This window comes from Bufo bufo, chromosome 3 (assembly GCF_905171765.1).
Source record: "Bufo bufo chromosome 3, aBufBuf1.1, whole genome shotgun sequence".
In the NCBI taxonomy this organism is placed as follows: Eukaryota; Metazoa; Chordata; class Amphibia; order Anura; family Bufonidae; genus Bufo; species Bufo bufo.
The window spans coordinates 466,196,543-466,215,794 of NC_053391.1; the positions used below are offsets into that span (position 1 = coordinate 466,196,543).

Consider the following 19,252-nt stretch of genomic DNA (forward strand, 5'->3'; position numbering starts at 1 on the left):
CAACAGTAGCTGGCAACATCTAAGAAGTCACACGAAAGGGGCCAGAGAGCACCGAGAGGTAACACTGATCTGTACAGTAGGAAGAATAAATTATGTAATATAGATGAGTAGCAGCTTCTGTATGATACTATATGGGAAAAAAATATTCCACCCCATCACATTTCATATCGATAGAATATGCCATAAACGTACAAGGTGGGAAGGCCTCTTTGAGAACGTTATATGCATGATGAACAATAAAGTAATAGCAATAAGAACATAACAAAAGAAAATAATTTAAATACTGTAAAATACATACAGGCACATTAAAATAGAACACAAACGAACAGTGACCATAGCAAATGCTGGCAAGTTGGGCATCGAGTTCTTCAATTACCACCAAGATTCATGTGCTACATTGCCTTCCACATGTGGGTTGTGCAAATGCCCTTTCTGCCAGTCATGTGCTATGCTGCAGAGACTTCCCTCACAGCTATCTTACTTCAATAACTAACTTGAGTTATTTCTATACAAAATTATATATTCACAAAGTTCCTCACAAATCTGTTTCAGATTAAATTACAAAAAAAAAAAAAAAAAAACACATAGAATCACTTCAAAAGAAACATCAAAGACAGAATACTTAATCTGCCAAAGTTTAAAAAAAAATCCTCACAATCTCTTACATAAAACTAAGCTAGGAACTTACTGCAAGCATTTCAAGAATGTGAGGTATATTACCAATATACATTTCACCTTCATGAATAGGTTTTTTTTTGTCCACCCCCAGCAAAAAAAAAAAAAAAAAAGGGAACCTGGATCCATATATATACACAAGTAGTACCAGAAACTACCTCAATTCTTATAATAATCACATTGAAGACAGAGAACACAAGTAAACATCTAAGAAAAAGTAGGTTGTGGTACAAGCATTTTGTTAAGAAAAAAAGTTTAGAAGTGCATTAGTTCTGGTGAGAGATATATGAGCAACAGCTCTTACGAGAAGTAGACCCCATTCTGTAACTATGGGCTGTCCATATACTGTCATAGTCAGAGTCTTCGGAGAGGTCTGAAGGCTCCAAACGTGAAAGACTACTGCGACGACCCAAGGAGTCTAGACTTGATTGGTCATCATCAGCCAAGACGTGATTATGCATCAGGTCAGTGCCTTGCCATGCTAAGGATGATGTATGAAATGAAATGGCAATGGTGGGAGGCAAAGATGGAAGGAATGAACAGAGGGAGGAGAAGGAAAAGAACAGGAAAAGCCACAACCAAAATCATAACATGAAACAAAACAAAAAGCAAAAAAAGGGTGATGGGAAGAGAGGGAAAAAAAAATATTGTTAAAAAGGAGACCAAAGCTTTGCAGATTTCATTAGTTACTCGTTCAAGAGATAAGACTGTTCAGCCAAAAGTAGATACAACTACTGTTAGGTGCATCTGCATCTAGTGGGCCTACAGTAACTACTTATGAAATGCATTCTGTCTAGGGACCGCTCTACTGGACTGCAAGGATTTAAAGCACAATACAGTGATGGATAGAACAAATTAGAAATGGCACAGGGTTATAAAAGAGAGCAGAAGATCGATCAACAAAGTGTTAAGATGTTCAAAAAGGATTCTAGTGTATGAATGTGTCCATTTGGATTCTATACCCTTAACTGGTTGACTTAATTACAGAAATTTAAAAGGGTATTCACATAACATTAAGAGTGGTGGGGGCCTCGTTGGTCTGAAGCACAAAGGAACACAGTACCAATTGGCATTTCTCCAGCACAGAGGAACTCACTGGCAACGCAATAAACCTCCATTCAAGTCAACAGGACTGTGTTGTAGTTCCCGACACAATGCATAGCGGGGGAGCGTCGCTGTGCGGGGGAAACCATAGAAGATGCTACAGCACTTAAAAGGGTAGCCCAGACACACTTTCTTGCAAATGCATGTTGGGTAGTTCCCCTCTGACCATTGCGTGGCTGCCTCAGCAACAGTCTCCGCATGCTCAAGGTCAGATCGGGTACGAAAGTCTGACTGGATAACCCCTTCATTCAAGGATCAGTGTGAGAACATGGGGTAGCATTCCCATTGATCAGTAAGTGATAGCATATCATAATGATATGTCAGTACTTTCCTTAAGTAAAACCCCTTTTTTGTGCTTGATCGTATACCCATGTTGTGGATCTAGCGTCATCACTGACATAGGACACAGTAACTAAGTAGGTTTAACAATAGCATAGCTAACTCCAATGTATAAGCAAATCTCTAAAAAATATATTTCTGTATTGTGCGTTAAAAAGTGAGATATAGGTCAGTGCACACTAGATGGGGGAAAAAGTTATTTCGTATACAACTACTGTGTAACCATATCAGAGACAATGTAACAGGCTGGAAGAAATAATTAAGCCATTAAGGAAGGTGCAGAGGCATAACACATGAAGATAGATAGCAAAATGGAAAGGCTTGATATAAACATGATTGCTTTAGATTTGGCCTTGATAAAATTGTTCAGAAAAAAATTATATATCATCTGCAAAGCATATGGGAAAAGCTGCTTGGTTGTGATATATAAGCAAATCAGCAGGAAATAGTAACAGAAAAGAGAGTTTTCTGTTAACTGCAAAGTCATGAAGAACGTGGCTGGAAATCTGTGGATCCTTAATACAGATATTCCTGCTTACCTGCTGCATAACAGTACAGAAAAGCAAACACATCCAACCTACCAGCCATGAAAAATAAAAACATGCCTTTAAAATACTGACTGAAGAATGTAGGGCCATGTTTTACCACGGCGGTAGCAAAGAAAATCACAGAGAAGATTAGTAGACAACTAGTCAGCGGCTACCTCGCATGCTGTGAGAGCATTTAAAGGGTAATACAGCTGTAACTAGTCTAATGCTGAAAATCTAATAGGTTGTGTTCACACATTTGGTCTTACCACATTTTCGACAAAGCTGCGTAAAATATGTGATTACACTTACCGGTAATTTTTTCCCTGAGCCTATGACCGCACCCTTGGATAGTGTCTGCCCCCTCCTCAGGACAGGAAACAGAAACCACAACCACTTTAAAAAGAGGGACCAACCCCCTACATGCCAGTACTATTCCAAGAACTAAGGATACACAAACGTCTCATAACAATAACAACTTTTCTATACACTTACATATATATATATATATATATATGGGAATTAAGTGTGTGCTGTCCTAGGCTCAAGGAAAAAAAGATTACCGGTAAGTGTAATCACATATTTCTCCCCTCACCTATGACAGCACCCTTGGATCTATAAGCAAGATCAGATTAGGGCAGAACAACTGCCTGAAGGACTTTTCGTCCAAATACTAGACCCTCAGAGGGTAACTGAAGCCTGTAATGTTTGAAAAACGTGTGAGGAGAACTCCAGATGGCAGCTCTACAAATTTGCTCCATGGAGGCAGAGGCTCTTTCTGCCCAGGACGTGGAGACCACTCTGGTAGAGTGGGCCCCAAATCCCGTAGGCAGGAGAACTCCCTTGAAGGAAAATGCTAAATGAATAGCCTGTTATCCATCTGGCTATAGTCTGGGAGGAAGCGGCCAAACCCCTTCTCTTGCACTGAAAGGAAATGAGACGCTTAGAGGAAGATCTTCAAGGTTGAGTGATCTCTAGGTACTGTAATAGACACCTCCTAACATCTAGACAGTGGAATTCTGACTCCTTCCTATTTTTTGAAGAGGCACAGAATGAAGGTAAGATGATGTCCTGAGAACGATGATCGGAAGAAGCAGTGGCGTGCCCAGGGTGTTTGGCACCCGGGGCGGGTCATTTCTCTGGCACCCCCCCCCCTCAATACTTGACCACATACCTCTTACATCCAGGGACATCTCCTGTCATGTAGACCTTCTCTTTCCTCTTCTCCTCCGTTAGACCGCCATGAGAAATTCTTTCAGCCGCATCTAGTCTCTACAGAGTTTGTAACACAGACATGTTAGATTTCTAAATTTTTCCATCAACCTCTCCATCCTGGTGATCCCACAGTGTCATCCTGTTGCCACCCCCAATACCTGTGCCCCCCAATGCCCCAGGTACTATACTGCTGAAAAAATAGTGACCCTAATAGACATAATTGGAGTCCTTTATCAAACTGGTGTAAAGTAGAACTGGATTTCCAAAAGAGCTGTCAAAAATGAAAGGTGGAATCTGATCGGGTGCTATAGGCAACTAAGCCAGTTCTACTTTACACCAGTTTGATAAATGACCCCAAATGTTCCTATAGCTATAACGTCCCCTAGAATGCCCCCAGTAATAATAATAACACCCTATATTGTGCTCCAGGTAATAATCCCTATATAGTGTCCCCAGAAATAATAGACTGGCCTCTACAGTGCCTCCCCAATAGCAAGGCCCCCATGCTGTCCCCCACACAGTAATTTCCCCCACACAGTAGTGTCCCCCATGCTGCCCCCCCACACAGTAGTGTCCTCCACGCTGCCCCCCACACAGTGTCCCCCACACAGTAGTGTCCCCCACGCTTCCCCCCCACACAGTAGTGTCTCCCACATTGCCATCCCTCCCATAATAAATTGCCCCCCCCCACTGTGCCACACAGTATCCCACCATATTCCTCCCACGTCCTCCTGTGTGCACCCCCCTCATGTCCCCCAAAGTTGCCACATTATAAAATAAAAGTTTGCCCCCACACGTCCTCTGTCCACCCCGCTCCCCTCATTTTCCCAAAGTTGCCACATTATAATCTAAAATAAAAGTTTGCCCCCACACGTCCTCTATGCACCCCGGCCTCCTCATGTCCCCCCAAAGTTGGCACATAAAAGAAAAAAAAAAAAAACACAACTAAAAGCTTAATACTTACCTGCTCTTGCTTGCAGAGTCCCGGCACTGTGCTGCTGAGTCCCGGCACAGGCGCGCGCGATGATGTCATCCCGCGCGCCTGCGCAGGGATTTCACTACCGCATAGGCTTCAGGCCTACTAGGCCTGAAGCCTATGGCGGTGATCGGCGGCGGGGCAGGGAACTATGCGCTCCGCTCCCTGCCGCAGTATGTGGGACTGGGTCACGGGTGTCAGCGCTTCAGCAATGAGCGCTTCCATCTGTATTGATGGAAGCGCTCATTGCTTCTGGGCCTGCTGGCAACCCCGTCAGAGCCGGCATCCAAACACGCAAGTAGATCTTGGACGTGACTCTCTTGCGACTTGCCAATAGAGTGTTAACTACCTCCTTCGATAAACCCTTCTTCCTTAAAATCTGCCTTTCAAAAGCCAGGCAGTCAAATGAAGATTCTCTACCTCTGGGTGAAGGATGGCACCCTGGAAAACTGGAAGAACCCAAGGGGAGGCAACTGACATTCTGCAGAGCCAGGAAAACCAAACCCTCCTGGGCCAGAAGGGAGCCATCATGATGACTAAAGCACTCTCCTCCCTTATATTCTTTAGGACTCTTGGCAATAACTTCAATGGGGGAAATGCATAAACAAGTCCCTCTCTCCAGGATTGAGCTAGAGCATCCACAGCTGTTGGATGCTCTTCTGGAAAAAGAGAGAAGAACCTCTTTACCTTCCTGTTGACCCTGGTGGCAAAGAGGTCTATCACTGGAAGACCCCATAAGGCAACTATCTTGCTAAATATCTGCTGGTTTAAAGACCATTCTCCTTGACAAAGAGGATGGCGACTTAAGAAGTCTGCTGTCACATTGTCCCTACCTCTCAGATGTACTGCAGAAATTGACAAAAGAGAATCCTCTGCCAAACAAAAAAATCTTTTGACTGAGGGACATTAGAATCGGGGATCTGGTACCTCCCTGTCTGTTGATGTATGGTATGCCACCGCAGTCATGTTGTCTGAATACATTTTTACATTCCTTATTATTTGAAGACTCTCCTTCAAGGCTATCCAGATGGCGTTTAGCTCCCTGAAATTGTGAGATTAGGACTGAATCTCGATCCCATGATGCCTGAAGGAGAGATTCAATATGGGCCCCCCAACCGTAAGGACTTGCATCTGTGGTCAGGAGTAAGACATCTTGTCTCTGCCACGGAACTCCCCCCTGCAGGTTTGATAGATTAATCCACCACTCCAGCGAGGAGAGCGTCTGGGGTGATAAACGAATCTCTGAGTCCAGAGACAAAGGACTCCTGTCCCAGACTTCCAGAATCTGCAGTTGGAGCGGTCTCGAGTGGAACTGGGCCCACTCCACCCCCGGAATGGCAGCTGTCATGAGCCCCAAAACTGACATGGCTTCTCTTAGGGAAACAGACTGATGGGAAAGCAGGTACTGAACTCTGGATCTGATCAGACAGGCTTTGTGAAGGGGAAGTAGGAACATCTGTGACGTGGAGTCTAGGATCATCCCTAGAAAGGTGCACACCTGACTCGGAATTAAACTGGACTTTTCTATGTTTAGATCCCACCGTAACTTGTCCAATACTTGAACCATGAAATCTGCTCCTTTAGCTGCGTGAATGTCAGAGAGAAGCAGAAAGTCGTCCAGATATGGAATAACTACTAAATCCTTTTCTCTCAAATGGGCCATCATCTCTGCTATAATCTTTGTAAATACCCTGTGGGCCTGTGACAACCCAAAGGGAGCGCCCGAAATTGCACATGTAGGATCCTGTGCTTCAACTGAATTGCTACCCTTAGGTACTTTAATGACTGGGATGTATAGGGACATGGTAGTAGGCATCCCTGAGATCTAGGGACGCCATAAAACAGTTTGAAACAGATTTAAAATCACCGACTTGATCGTAAAAAGAGAGTTGAATAAAACCCTTTTGTTCTTTCTTGTACTGAGACTTCCAACAGAACATTCTTTTCTAATAGGGAAGATACCTCTGAAACGATGGCCGCCTTTTTCTGGTGGCAACCTCTGACAATTTATCTTGTAGCCCTCTCTTAGGATGGAGATTATCCATGGGCTGTTTGATATCCCTTGCCAATGTTCTGCGAAGTGAGAAAGCCGACCTCCCACCAGGGCACTGCCATCATTATGGCTGCTTTTTTGAGGCCTCTGCTCCGGAAAAAAGATATCCTTTGGACCTTCTGGTAGTACCTGAAGTTTGCCTAGACACCTCCTTTCTCCTATAACTACCCCTATTAGATTAAGAAAGGAAGGGTTTTTTAGGAGGTTGCTGACTAGTGGAAGGGAGCCCTTTCTTTCTGTCTGAGGCCTTCTCAAGCAAATCATCCAAGACAGGCCCAAACAAAAATTCACCCTGACATGGAATGGCGCATAGTTTGGCCTTGGAGGTAGAATCTCCCTTCCAATCCTTCAACCAAATGGCTCTAGCAGAAAGTTTTAACGAGTCCGCCAACGCATCTGCCAGGAAATCAATGGCATTAAAAATAGTGGGAAAAGAAGAAAGCAGTTGCTCTCTAGGGGTTCCCTCCTTTATATGATTCTCTAAAACCTTCACCCAAATTTTTAGGGAACTAGCCACAGAAGTGTCCGCAATGGCATGTCTAAAAGCTCCCACTGTAGCTTCCCAGCTCTTTTTTAAATAAATGTCTGCCCTTCTATCCATGGGATCCTTTAGGGAACCTGTGTCTTCAAAGGGAAGGGCCCTATCCCAACAAGCAGATACTTTCTCATCAAATGGGTATTTATGTTTACTGGAAGAGGGAATGAATTTTTTTTTTATCTGGCTTACTCCATTCCCTATTGATAACAGCAGCAATATTTTCATGCACATCAAAGCCCTTCATCTTTCTTGGACCCAGGCCTTCAAACATGGAGTCTCGTACAGATTGTGGCGCTTTATAATCGTCTAACCCCATGGTGGCTCTGACAACGTTGAGCAGAGAGCTAATATTCTCTGCCTGAAAAAGCGGTCTTCCCGCTACATGATCAAAGGATTCATCGGATGACAGTCTCCCTCTTCCTCCAATCCTGACAGTAATTCTTGATCGCTGGAGGGGGGAACAAAGGCGACTGCAGAGGTGCTGGGGCGACCCTCCAAGAGGCTGTTAACCGACTCCTTAACTTCATACCGGATCATCTGTTTTAGACTGGTCATGAGAGACTGGGCCTCATCCTCTAATAACTTGCTTACACAGGCTTGACAGATAGGCTTCCCCCAGCCCGAGGGTAACTTTTTCTTACACATAGCACACCCTCTATCTTTAGATCTGGAGACCCTTCTACTCTCCTTGGAGGAGACCTAAACACAGAAAAATAGCCCCATAAGAAACTACAACCTTAGAGGTTATGGAGTATTCACCACTCTTACCCCACCATAGTACTGAAGATTCATTGGTGGTTTCAGTGGGATCTGCGCGCTGTGTCTGCTCCATGGTCGCGCACTGTGTCTGCTCCATGGTCACACACTGTAGCAGCCGAAATGGAGAAACAGACTGCTAGATTCTTCTCCCACTAGCAGTAAGAGCTGGCTGAACTTAAACTCTGCCGGGCGCGCGCCGGCTCCCCCCACTTCCGGTCTGCAGCATCGCGCTTCCTCCTACTGCCGAAACCGGAAGTGCGTCAAACGCCGGCAGCCGAACATGCAAACCTCCCGAACCGAGAAGGGACCAGAGCGGAATAAAGAGCCAGAGGTTCAGGCTCTGCAGCGGCTCCCTCATAAAACTTACGCTGCCGGGTAGGCCCTCCTCATAATTCTATACATGGGGCGCCCGCAACTCTCTTGCTCATCGTGGCTGTGGTATCCAACTCTGTCCCTTAGGACAGGAAACAGAACTGCCGTGTAGGGGGTTGGTCCCTCCTTTTAAAGTGGTTGTGGTTCATGTTTCCTGTCCTGAGGAGGGGGCGGACACTATCCAAAGGTGTCGTCATAGGTGAGGGGGGAAAAAAAATGGTAATACCACAATGTATGAACATAGTGTTACATGGTTTCAGTAGTAGAAATGGACCAAATTTTTCACTTTACAGAAAAATGTTGCATCAAAATATAAACTATCACTGCTATAAAATCTGACAAAAAAAAATCTAAAATAGCCCAAAAAAAAAAAAGTATAACCCTTAAGAGGGGAGGTTAGTTGGCACTTACTCATTTCTATTCCTAACAATGGCAACAGGCATTATAGTTTAAAAACAAACAAAAAACAAACAAACAGCACCTTGTGCTTAGAAAAATTATATATAGGCACTCCAACAAGTATACTTACAGTTATTCCTCTTCATTCAGTGGACAGTAACAAATACAACAAACCAATAGGAACATTCAGTAATTGGCATTTACAAAAAAGAAAAAAAAACAACTTTAAATCAAGATAAAAAAATTACAACAAAACAGTACATGAGAGAAAAAACAGCACTTACTGGAATTTAATGTTTGACGCGTTTTGGCACTTGTACAGTAGGCCTCAATAACTTTTAAAATCTGCGCATCTTCTTCTAGTGCTGCTGTGCCTGAAAAAGAAAAAAAAAAGGTTTTAAAAAGAAATGTAACATCGGTTTAGAGTAAAATTATTTCTATGGGTAACTGCCTTGTCCAAGACAGTTGTGCTTAAAAGAATCATCAGCTTGGTTCGCACATCTTTAGGGCAATCCTCCTCCAAAACAGAAAATAAGCATTAACATGTATTACTATGTATTCCATGACTAACAACCAATTTATATGCCGGGGTATACATGTAATAACGCCTGCCAATAAAAAGAAAAAAATTCAACTAGTAAAAATCATATGTCCGCTTTTTCCCAAAACATACTTTTTCTCAGTGCAAACTCTTCATCTGATGGTTTTCTTTCTGGCTTGCGCTTGGGAAGTAATTTTTTCATAGTTTTGGGGCTCTTACTAAGATCCTGTTAACCAAAAATATGAAAATTTGGTTACTCGCAAGAAAGTGAATTTACTAATGACTAACAATCCCATTCAATAGACATTAACTTTTCTGGTAAACACACAAAGGAAAAAACTCATAAAACTGGTGTCTGTGTTTGTCAGTAGACTGCGGTAATTTAACAGAAGGTTGAAGTTTTAGGTCCACGATTGTGGAACTAAAGTGGTGGCCAAAATCTTAAATAATGGTAAGAGGCATGGAAAGGTATTTAATCTAATAAAAGTTATACTCTCCGTTCTAAACCTCCTGTCATCTTTTTAACTGCAGCAATGACACCCTGTATACCACATGTGACTGCTGCGGCCAATAACTGGCCTCAGCCGTATATGGCATGGGATCTCGGAGGTAGGCTGCAGTGGCGTTGTGTGGTTTACGGGCGCATCATGGCTGAAGTCATGTAAACAAACCCCAGCCATGAGGATCAGAGAGGTGGTGTTGAAACGGAGGAGGTTTTGATCGGTGAGAATACTGTAAATTATTTTAATATCTTCCCTGTCTTATCTTTTTTTAATCTCTGACAACCTCCGTAACTGGAATATTAACCCTTTAAAACATAAAGATAACCTGTCAATTCTCCTGACTTGTCTGTTTTAGCAAATACTTGTATTCCCTATGAAATAAGTATTTGGGAACATCTTTTCTTTTATCTGATTTGTGGTGTTATTTTATTATTCCTCCTGCAAGTTTATGAATAAACTTATAAAAAAAAGCAAGTTAAAGGGGTGTGTGTCCTTGCCAGCACTGATTGAGAGATTACGTAAAGACTAGGGATCGACCGATATTGATTTTTTAGGGCCGATACCGATAATTTGTGAACTTTCAGGCCGATAGCCGATAATTTATACCGATATTCTGGGAATTTTCATTTAAAAAAATATATATATTTCCTACACAAATCTGCTGAAAATTAAAATGTTTATTGTTAACGTTTATTTTTATTTTTTTGTAAATCTTTCTTTTTCATTTATACTTAATATTTTTGTGTTTTTTTTATTTTTATACTAACTTTTAGCCCCCTTAGGGACTAGAACCCTTGTCCTATTCACCCTGATAGAGATCTATCACGGTTAATAGGAGCTCACACTGTCCCTGCTGCTCTGTGCTTTGTGCACACAGCAGCAGGGAGCTGAACATGGCAGCCAGGGCTTCAGTAGCGTCCTGGCTGCCATGGTAACCGATCGGAGCCCCAGGATTACACAGCTGGGGCTCCGATCGGAGGAGCAGGGGAGAGGGGATCCTGTGGCCACTGCCACCAATGATTAAAACGGGGGGGGGGGGGCTTGGGTGGGGGGGCGCACTGCGCCACCAATGATTAATACTGGGGGGCTTGGGGGGGGGCGCACTGCGCCACCAATGAAAATAAATCTCTCATTAATTAATATACAGGAGGCGGGAGCTGGTTGCAGAATCATATAGCCGGCTCCCGACCTCTATGAGCGGTAGCTGCGATCCGCGGCACCTGAGGGGTTAACTACCGCGGACAGCAGCTACCGCTCAGAGGTCGGGAGCCGGCTATGTGATTCTGCAGCCAGCTCCCGCCTCCTGTATATGAATGAATGAGAGACTTATCTTCATTGGTGGCGCAGCGGCCATAGCCCCACCCCTCCTCTTGTCTTCTCTCCTCTCACTGGCGGCAGCGGCAGCAGCAGCATAGGGGGAGGGAGACAGTGCTTCCTTCTCCCCTGTGCTGCTGAGGGAACACAGAGAGCGCTGAGAGCAGCGCGTTCTGTGTTCCCAATACGTTATCGGAATATCGGCAAAATAGATGCCGATACCGATAACGTTCAAAATCCTGAATATCGGCCGATAATATCGGTAAAACCGATAATCGGTCGATCCCTAGTAAAGACCCGTGCCCTTGTGAATTTACTCATAAATCTCAGGGAGAAATAAAAGAGGAAAGGCACAATGCAGAATTCTAAGAAAATGTCTCCAGAATTCATATATTATAAAGCGTAGAATAAGATTATTGACTAAAACATACATGTCAGAGGAGTTGACAGGTCCTCCCCTTCTGGCTTAGTGAATCCCTCTCCAGTGATATGCCAGTCACCAATTCAAGAGTTGGCTAAAGGAAGGAAGTGTGACAACCCAACTTATGCTGCAGCAATCCCTTTCCGAGCAGAGACTGCATATTTACAAGTGATGGCTTCACACAGCTTACTGAGCACAGCGCTGTCAATTGTACAGTATAGCAGCTTTTTTTTTGTATTGCAGCCAAGGCACATTCACTTCAATGGGATTGAGCTGCACCTAGGTCATGTGACCGATGAATGAAACTGGCCTAGGAAGAGGCTGCAGCGATCACCTGAGCACTGCAATCTCTTCAAACAGCTGATTGGCAGGGATAGGCCATCAATATCAAAACCCTGAAAAAACCCTTTTAAAGGCCATACATAAAACTAACATTAATAAACCAGGTCTGCCTCATGCGTTCTTAGGCAGGTGAAGACTCCAAGTGGTAGACAAGCACAAAAGGTAGTGTGTCTAATATGGAACAAATACATTAAATTACAGCTATTTAGGAATAAAAGGCAGGAGACATGTGGAATGAGGATCCTAAAGGGGGAGGGGACTTGACACCTTTTGTTTACCATATATGGAAAACAATTTGTCATAGAGGGAACAGACCACTAAGTAAGGTGCTAAAGCATAGTGTGCAGATCTGCTCTACATGCCATGCTAAGAGGACACAGAGGGGCCTACCCCTTACCTTAAGAATAAAAGACATCCTCTAATAAAGAGTGAAAAAAAGCAAAAACAAAGTAATGAGCAATATGCTGGCCAGGCAGAATTAAAAGCAGTTCCTGAAAGGAAATGTTCTTTATATCACATATTTGACTTGCATTCAATCATGATGAATTATCTGAAAATCTAAAATAGCTTAACATTTTTTGGATGTTTACACTGGACTTACTAAAACATAAAAAAGGTGCCATGTCCTTACAGTGTAAACTCAACATGTCCTTTACCTCTTTGTAACACAGTGCTGCAGAAGGTCGAAGAGGAGGAGCAGGACGCAAGCAACTCAAGCTCCACGGCTTTGACGTTTTAGGTGGCTCTAATGGGCTCCAATTGATGCTGTGTGGTGCCCCGTGGTGTGAAAGGTGCGGTAGTGTGTGATATGCAGGTGTGTGAGGTGCTGGCTTGCAGTCCGAATGCTTGCTTGAAGGCGTCACCGGATGTGAAGGAAGCTGGAGACAAAAAACATATATTATATGCCACCAACAATGTTAAGGCCGTTTACCACAGAATTGTTCTCGAAGGCAAAAACATTGCTATATAGACAACAAAGGAAGTTTTGCTTTTAGACAATATTAATAATTCTGCCACAGCCAATCACAGCACAGTTTTCATTTTACCAGAACAGTTTAAAAAATGAAAGCTTAGCTCCGATTGGTTGCTTACAATAAAAAAAGGCCCATTATCTTCTTCTACGGAAATTATTTAGTTGAGAATTTGCTTTTACAGATGTTTAAAAGGATTCTCCGGGAATGATTTAAAACGGCCGCCAGCAACACATTGCTCTACAATAGATGCTAATGATGTGATCCTGCCTATAATAGGCCATAATGGCTGAGCAGCCTAACAGGAAGACTCTCCAACATGTAGTATATGCATATGCCAGAGCATAGTGTGTAGTGAGGCCCCACCTCCTCACCCCCATTGGCAGCTCTGCAAGTGGAGGCAATAAGTCCTGCTCAATTTCTAGGACAGGCTACTGATGGAGGGGGTGTGGGGCCTCATTACACAACGCATTGCTCTACAATAGATGGTAATGTGATCCTGCCTATAATATGCCACACTGGCTGAGCAGCCTGACAGGAAAACTCTCCAACATGTAGTATATGCAAGTGCCAGAGCGTAGTGTGTAGAGAGGGCTCGCCCCCTCAACCCCCTAGGCAGATCTGCAAGTGGAGGCAACCAGTCCTGCTCATATTCTAGGACAGGTTGCAGGCAGCCATTTTAAATCATTCCCAGAGAATCCCTTTAATCCACTGGTATTTTATGATATTTCTTAAGATTTCACACTTATTTACTGAATCCATCACGTCAAAATGACGTCTACATTAAATAATAAGCTCCAATCAGCTTCACACTATGAAATGCATTCACCGTCAGAACTTTAACTATTATGAAAATCAACTTTTATTGACAGGATATGTAAATGTAACCTTTACCTATGAATTAACATTCTTTTCAGACAATCATGTAAAATGTTGACTTTTGGCCAGAAATGTATTAACTGAAGGAAAATAAAAGTATTTGTAAAGCTGTGGAACGCAATTCAAGGAAACCACAAGCCGCACTTTTTGCAGGGAATATTAATTTAAAGCTCATAGAATTCATCCAAAATAACACTAGCAGGACTAGAATGCTTTGTTTAAGCAGAATTGTCCTCCTATTTGAGCAGAAACTATATACAGCATGTGGAAATTATTAAACAGTTTAAAAAGGCAACCTGATTAGTGTTGAGCGAACTTCTGTTTTAAGTTTGGAGTCTAAAGTTCGGCTTTTGGTTAGCGGAGAATCCCGATATGGATTCCGAATTCCGTTGTGGTCCGTGGTAGCGGAATCAATAATGGCCGATTATTGATTCCGCTACCACGGACCACAACGGAATTCGGAATCCATATCGGGATTCTACGCTAACCGGAAGCCGAACTTTAGACGCCAAACTTAAAACAGAAGTTCGCTCAACACTAAACCTGATAGCAAATTGGATGGTTAGAATCATAGAATCAGAAGTTTGCCTTAAAATGGGAATTGTCACCAGCAAAGACAGGTCTGCTATAACCTTGCGGGTGGTAATCTGGCATCTGTCAGTAGTGATAGTGCACTCTCTCAGTGCGCGCCATGTTCCCTCAGCAGCACAGCGGAGAAGGAAGCAGTCCCTCAGCCACCATTGAGAGGAGAGAGGGGCGGAGAAGGGGAGGGACTGTGGCCACTGCGGCACCCATGAAGATAATTAACGTTTAATACAGATACAGGATGCCGGCGGCAGAATCACATAGCTGGCACCGGGCCTCTGACAGGGAGCTGCGATCAGCAGCAGTTAACCCCTCTGATCGCAGCTCCCTGTCATAGAGGCCGGGTGCCGGCTTATGTGATTATGCCGCTGACACCCGCCTCCTGTATCTGTATTAAACATTAATTATCTTAATTGGTGGCGCAGTGCACCCCCCAGTATTAAAGTAACAAATACAAACCAAACCAATAGTATTAAATCATTGCTGGCAGTGGCCACAGGGTCCCCTCTCCCCCTCTTCATTGGTGGTGCAGTGGCAGTTCCAATTGGAGCCGCAGCAGTGTAATCGCGGGGCTCCGATCGGTTACCATGGCAGCCAGGAGGCTACTGAAGCCCTGGCTGCCATGGTAACCTCCCGCTGCTGTGTGCACAAAGCCCAGGGCAGAAGTTCTATTCACCCTAATAAATCTCTATTAGGCCTCCTGCACACGACCGTATGGCTTTTTCACTGTTTTGCGGTCTGTTTTTTACGGATCTGTTGTTCCGTTTTTTGTTTCCGTTCCGTTTTTCCATATGGCATATACAGTATACAGTAATTGCATAGAAGAACTTTGGGCTGGGCATAACATTTTCAATAGATGGTTCTGCAAAACGGAACGGATACGGAAGACATATGAAGTACATTCCGTATGTGTTCCTTTTTTTTGCGGACCCATTGACTTGAATGGAGCCATGGCAATAATAGGACATGTTCTATCTTTCAACGGAACGGAAATACAAAAAACGGAATGCATTCTGTTGTTTTGCGGAACAATTGAAATGAATGGTTCCGAATACGGAACTCAAAAAATAGCCCGTAAACGGAAAACAAAAACGTTTGTGTGCAGGAGGCCTTAGGGTGAATAGGACAAGGGATTAACAGATCCCAGGTCCAAGCCCCTAAGGCCCCTTTCACACGGGCGAGTTTTCCGTGCGGGTGCAATGCATGAGGTGAACGCATTGCACCCGCACTGAATCCTGACCCATCACTTGTGCGTTGCGTGAAAATCGCAGCATGCTCTATATTCAGCATTTTTCACGCAACGCAGGCCCCATAGAAGTGAATGGGGCCACGTGAAAATCGCAAGCAGGTGCGGTGCGATTTTCACACATGGTTGCTAGGTGACGATCGGGCTGGGGACCCAATATGTATTATTTTCCCTTATAACATGGTTATAAGGGAAAATAAAAGCATTCTTAATACAGAATGCCTAGTACAATAGGGCTGGATGGGTTAAAAATGAAAAAAAATTAACTCACCGAGTCCACTTGATCGCGTAGTTGCAGATCTCTGTCTTTTTCTGTAATGTTGAGCTGCCGGCTAAGGACCTGTGGTGACGTCACATCACATGGTCCAATCACATGGTCCCTCACCATTGTGATGAACCATGTGATTGGACCATGTGATGAGCACAGTGACGTCATCAAAGGTCCTATTCCTGTGCACAGCAAAGAAGAAGACAGAAGAGATGCCAGCTGCGCGATCAAGTGGATTAAGGTGAGTTACATTTTTTTATTTATTTTTTTTAACCCCTCCAGCCCTATTGTACTATGTATTCTCTATTAGGAATGCTATTATTTTCCCTTAGAACCATGTTATAAGGGAAAATAATACAATCTACAGAACACCTAACCCAAACTTCTGTGAAGAAGTTCGGGTTTGGGTACCAAACATGCCGATTTTTCTCACGCGCGTGCAAAAACGCATTACAATGTTTTGCACTTGCGTGGAAAAATCGTGCATGTTCCCGCAACGCAACCAAACCAGCCTAAGGGGGGAAATAGTTCTTAAGTAAAGAAAAACAAAAAAAAAACCACCAAAATATTAAGTATAAATCAACCCCTTTCCCGATTTTACATAGTCCAAACCTTTTAAATATTTAAAAAATCTCCTATGTGGTGAACTCCGTAACAGAAAAAAAAAATTATAAATAATAAAAACTGCGCGATTCACCATTTTCTTTAGTCACCTTGTCCCCCCAAAAAATAGGATAGGACTGTTTAATTATGGGCCGGACGTTCCATAAAATGCGGAATGAATGCGGCTTTTTTGGAGTTTTCATTTTTTCGCGTGGTATCGAATATCGCAATACTTTTTTATGGTATCAAAATCGAATCAAAATTTTGGTATCGTGACAACCCTAGAAGGGAATGCTCCAAAATGCATTCTGTTCAGTTTGGTTGTGTTCCAATACTGGAGAGCAAACCGCCGCAAACAGTGATTTTCTGTCCGGCATAGGATGTGGAGCAAAACGTATCCGGCACTATTAATTTGCATTGTGTGTCATGCTGGATCCGTTTTCTCAGACAATAGAAAACGGATATGGCACCCATTGACTTTTAATGGTGTTCATGCTGGATATTTAAAATGATAGTACAACCAGATCTGTTCATAACGGATGCAGCCGGTTGTATTATAAAAAACGGAAGCGTTTTTGCTGATCCCTGCCTGATCAAGCAAAAATGCAAGTGTGAAAGTAGCCTTACCTAGCTCCAGGCATGTTAAAATTCAAAATGCTTGATCATTCTCCCCCCCCCCCCCCCCCTTCCCCCGACCACTGCTGTCAAGGGAGAACTGGAACATCTCCATACACGTTAGATGGCCGTCCAGTCTCACCACAATCAGGGAACATTCATCTAATGTGTATATCCCCTTTAGAATATATAAAACAGGCATTTTAACCAGACCCAGCAGGTGATCATGACAGCGGTCCCTTACTCGCTGCTTGTCCAACACATTAGAAGCAGATCTGTTCATTATATGCAGCATTACATGACCTTAGCACAACAGGACATTAACCTATGTACCAAAGTGATCAAAGGTTCCAAAAGGTTACTCTTAATTGTTATCCTGTCTGTGATGATAAACACGGCAACCAAAAGAATACATACATATAAAATGTAGTACATGGGTACAAAACTATGTAATAAAAACACATCATTGTGAGTATTCAGAATTATAGACACTGATCTGACACATTTTGTTGTAACGTGATGATTCACACCAGGTCTTGGAAATCACTGCATGTGATCAAAAAAAAAAAAAAAAAAAAAAAAATCGCAGCTGGAAAATTACTATTACCCAGCTCTGACAGCCAGTTCAGACCTGAGTGTTTTACACCGCGTTCCTACGCGCTGTAAAACGCTCAACAAGGAGAAACCAATGTTTCCCTATCGGCATGGTTCTCACCTGGGTGTTTTACAGCGCGTACGATCGCGCTGTAAAACGCCCGAGACCCCAAGAAGTTCAGGAGCTTCTTTGGGGCGTAGTGTTGCGCGTTCCCGTACATAGACTTCCGGGAACGCGCGACAATGGGCGTTCGATTGTCTCCGCTGCGCGATTGTAAACGCCCGTACAATCGCGCATACAGAGCATACGTTCAGTAAGCTCTGGTGTGAACCCAGAGTAAGTGTACTACTACCCTTTATATGGCCAGCTTCAGACTGCGTGATACATGCTCCGTGCCGGAGCGTAAATTCCCATCATCCTTTGACCGGACAAAATTTATAATGCTGTGCATCTCTACCCAACCTCAACTGTAATGATTTGTACTGATGGAATTATAGGAGTACAATTCATTCCAGTTCAGGTCTGGCAGAGACACAAAGCATTGTAAATCATTATAATGATGTGCGGTAAGGTTAAAGGAGCAGAATTCACTACGGAGCATGTTTTGTGCAGTGAACACACTCGGATGAAACTGGTCTATCGGTAGTTTATCTTTTTAGATGTGGTGCGTACAAATCTAAACCTATATTCTTCATAAAGATGTTTCTTACAGTGTGACAGGGCACAGAGTGAGGCTTTATTGTAGGGGTGGTCATAGAGGTGAACTTGGTCTGTTTATGTAGATGGTCGACCCATTCACGTAGATCTTGTTGGTTATTACATGACACAGTTATCCGTTCAATCATGTTACCTAGACAGAAGATAAAAAAAAATAACGTTAGCAGGCTCAGTTGCATGAACAGGTTCAGGTATGTAAAATACAAGAATGGACAAACTTAGAAAATCGTATACATACACAAGGGGTTCGCCAGGATTAACATTTTACAGACCTATCCTCAGGATAGGTCATCAATATTAGATCGGTAGTGTGCCTACTGCCGGCACCGCCACAGTCAACTGTTTGAAGAGACCGGAATTGTAGATACATAGATCTAAATAAATAAAATTCAGGATATACTCCGTATTTCCACACAACTATAGTCAGGTCCATAAATATTGGGACATCGACACAATTCTAACATTCTTGGCTCTACACACCACCACAATGGATTTGAAATGAAACTAACAAGATGAGCTTTAACTGCAGATTGTCAGCTTTAATTTGAGGATATTTACATCCAAATCAGGTGAACGGTGCAGGAATTACAACAGTTTACATCTGTGCCTCCCACTTGTTAAGGGACCAAAAGTAATGGGACAATTGGCTTCTCAGCTGTTCCATGGCCAGGGGTCTGTTATTCCCTCATCATCCC

The 19,252-nt window shown here is 43.3% G+C and overlaps 1 protein-coding gene across 4 annotated transcripts in view; it reads right to left on the bottom strand.

Annotated features, from left to right (window-relative positions):
• Window positions 1–19,252, bottom strand: part of ARHGEF7 (Rho guanine nucleotide exchange factor 7) — a 157,902-nt gene that overhangs the window by 20,165 nt on the left and 118,485 nt on the right. For 2 of the 4 annotated variants that reach the window (XM_040425211.1, XM_040425212.1), the window contains 4 exons: window positions 18,551–18,690; window positions 12,735–12,956; window positions 9,631–9,724; window positions 9,242–9,331 (listed from right to left, as the gene is read on the bottom strand). In XM_040425211.1, the coding sequence (XP_040281145.1) occupies window positions 9,242–9,331; window positions 9,631–9,724; window positions 12,735–12,956; window positions 18,551–18,690 (546 nt within the window). Of the gene's footprint in view, window positions 1–979; window positions 1,157–9,087; window positions 9,098–9,241; window positions 9,332–9,630; window positions 9,725–12,734; window positions 12,957–18,550; window positions 18,691–19,252 lie in introns of all 4 variants that reach the window. The other 2 variants (XM_040425215.1, XM_040425213.1) reach the window with 2 other exon arrangements.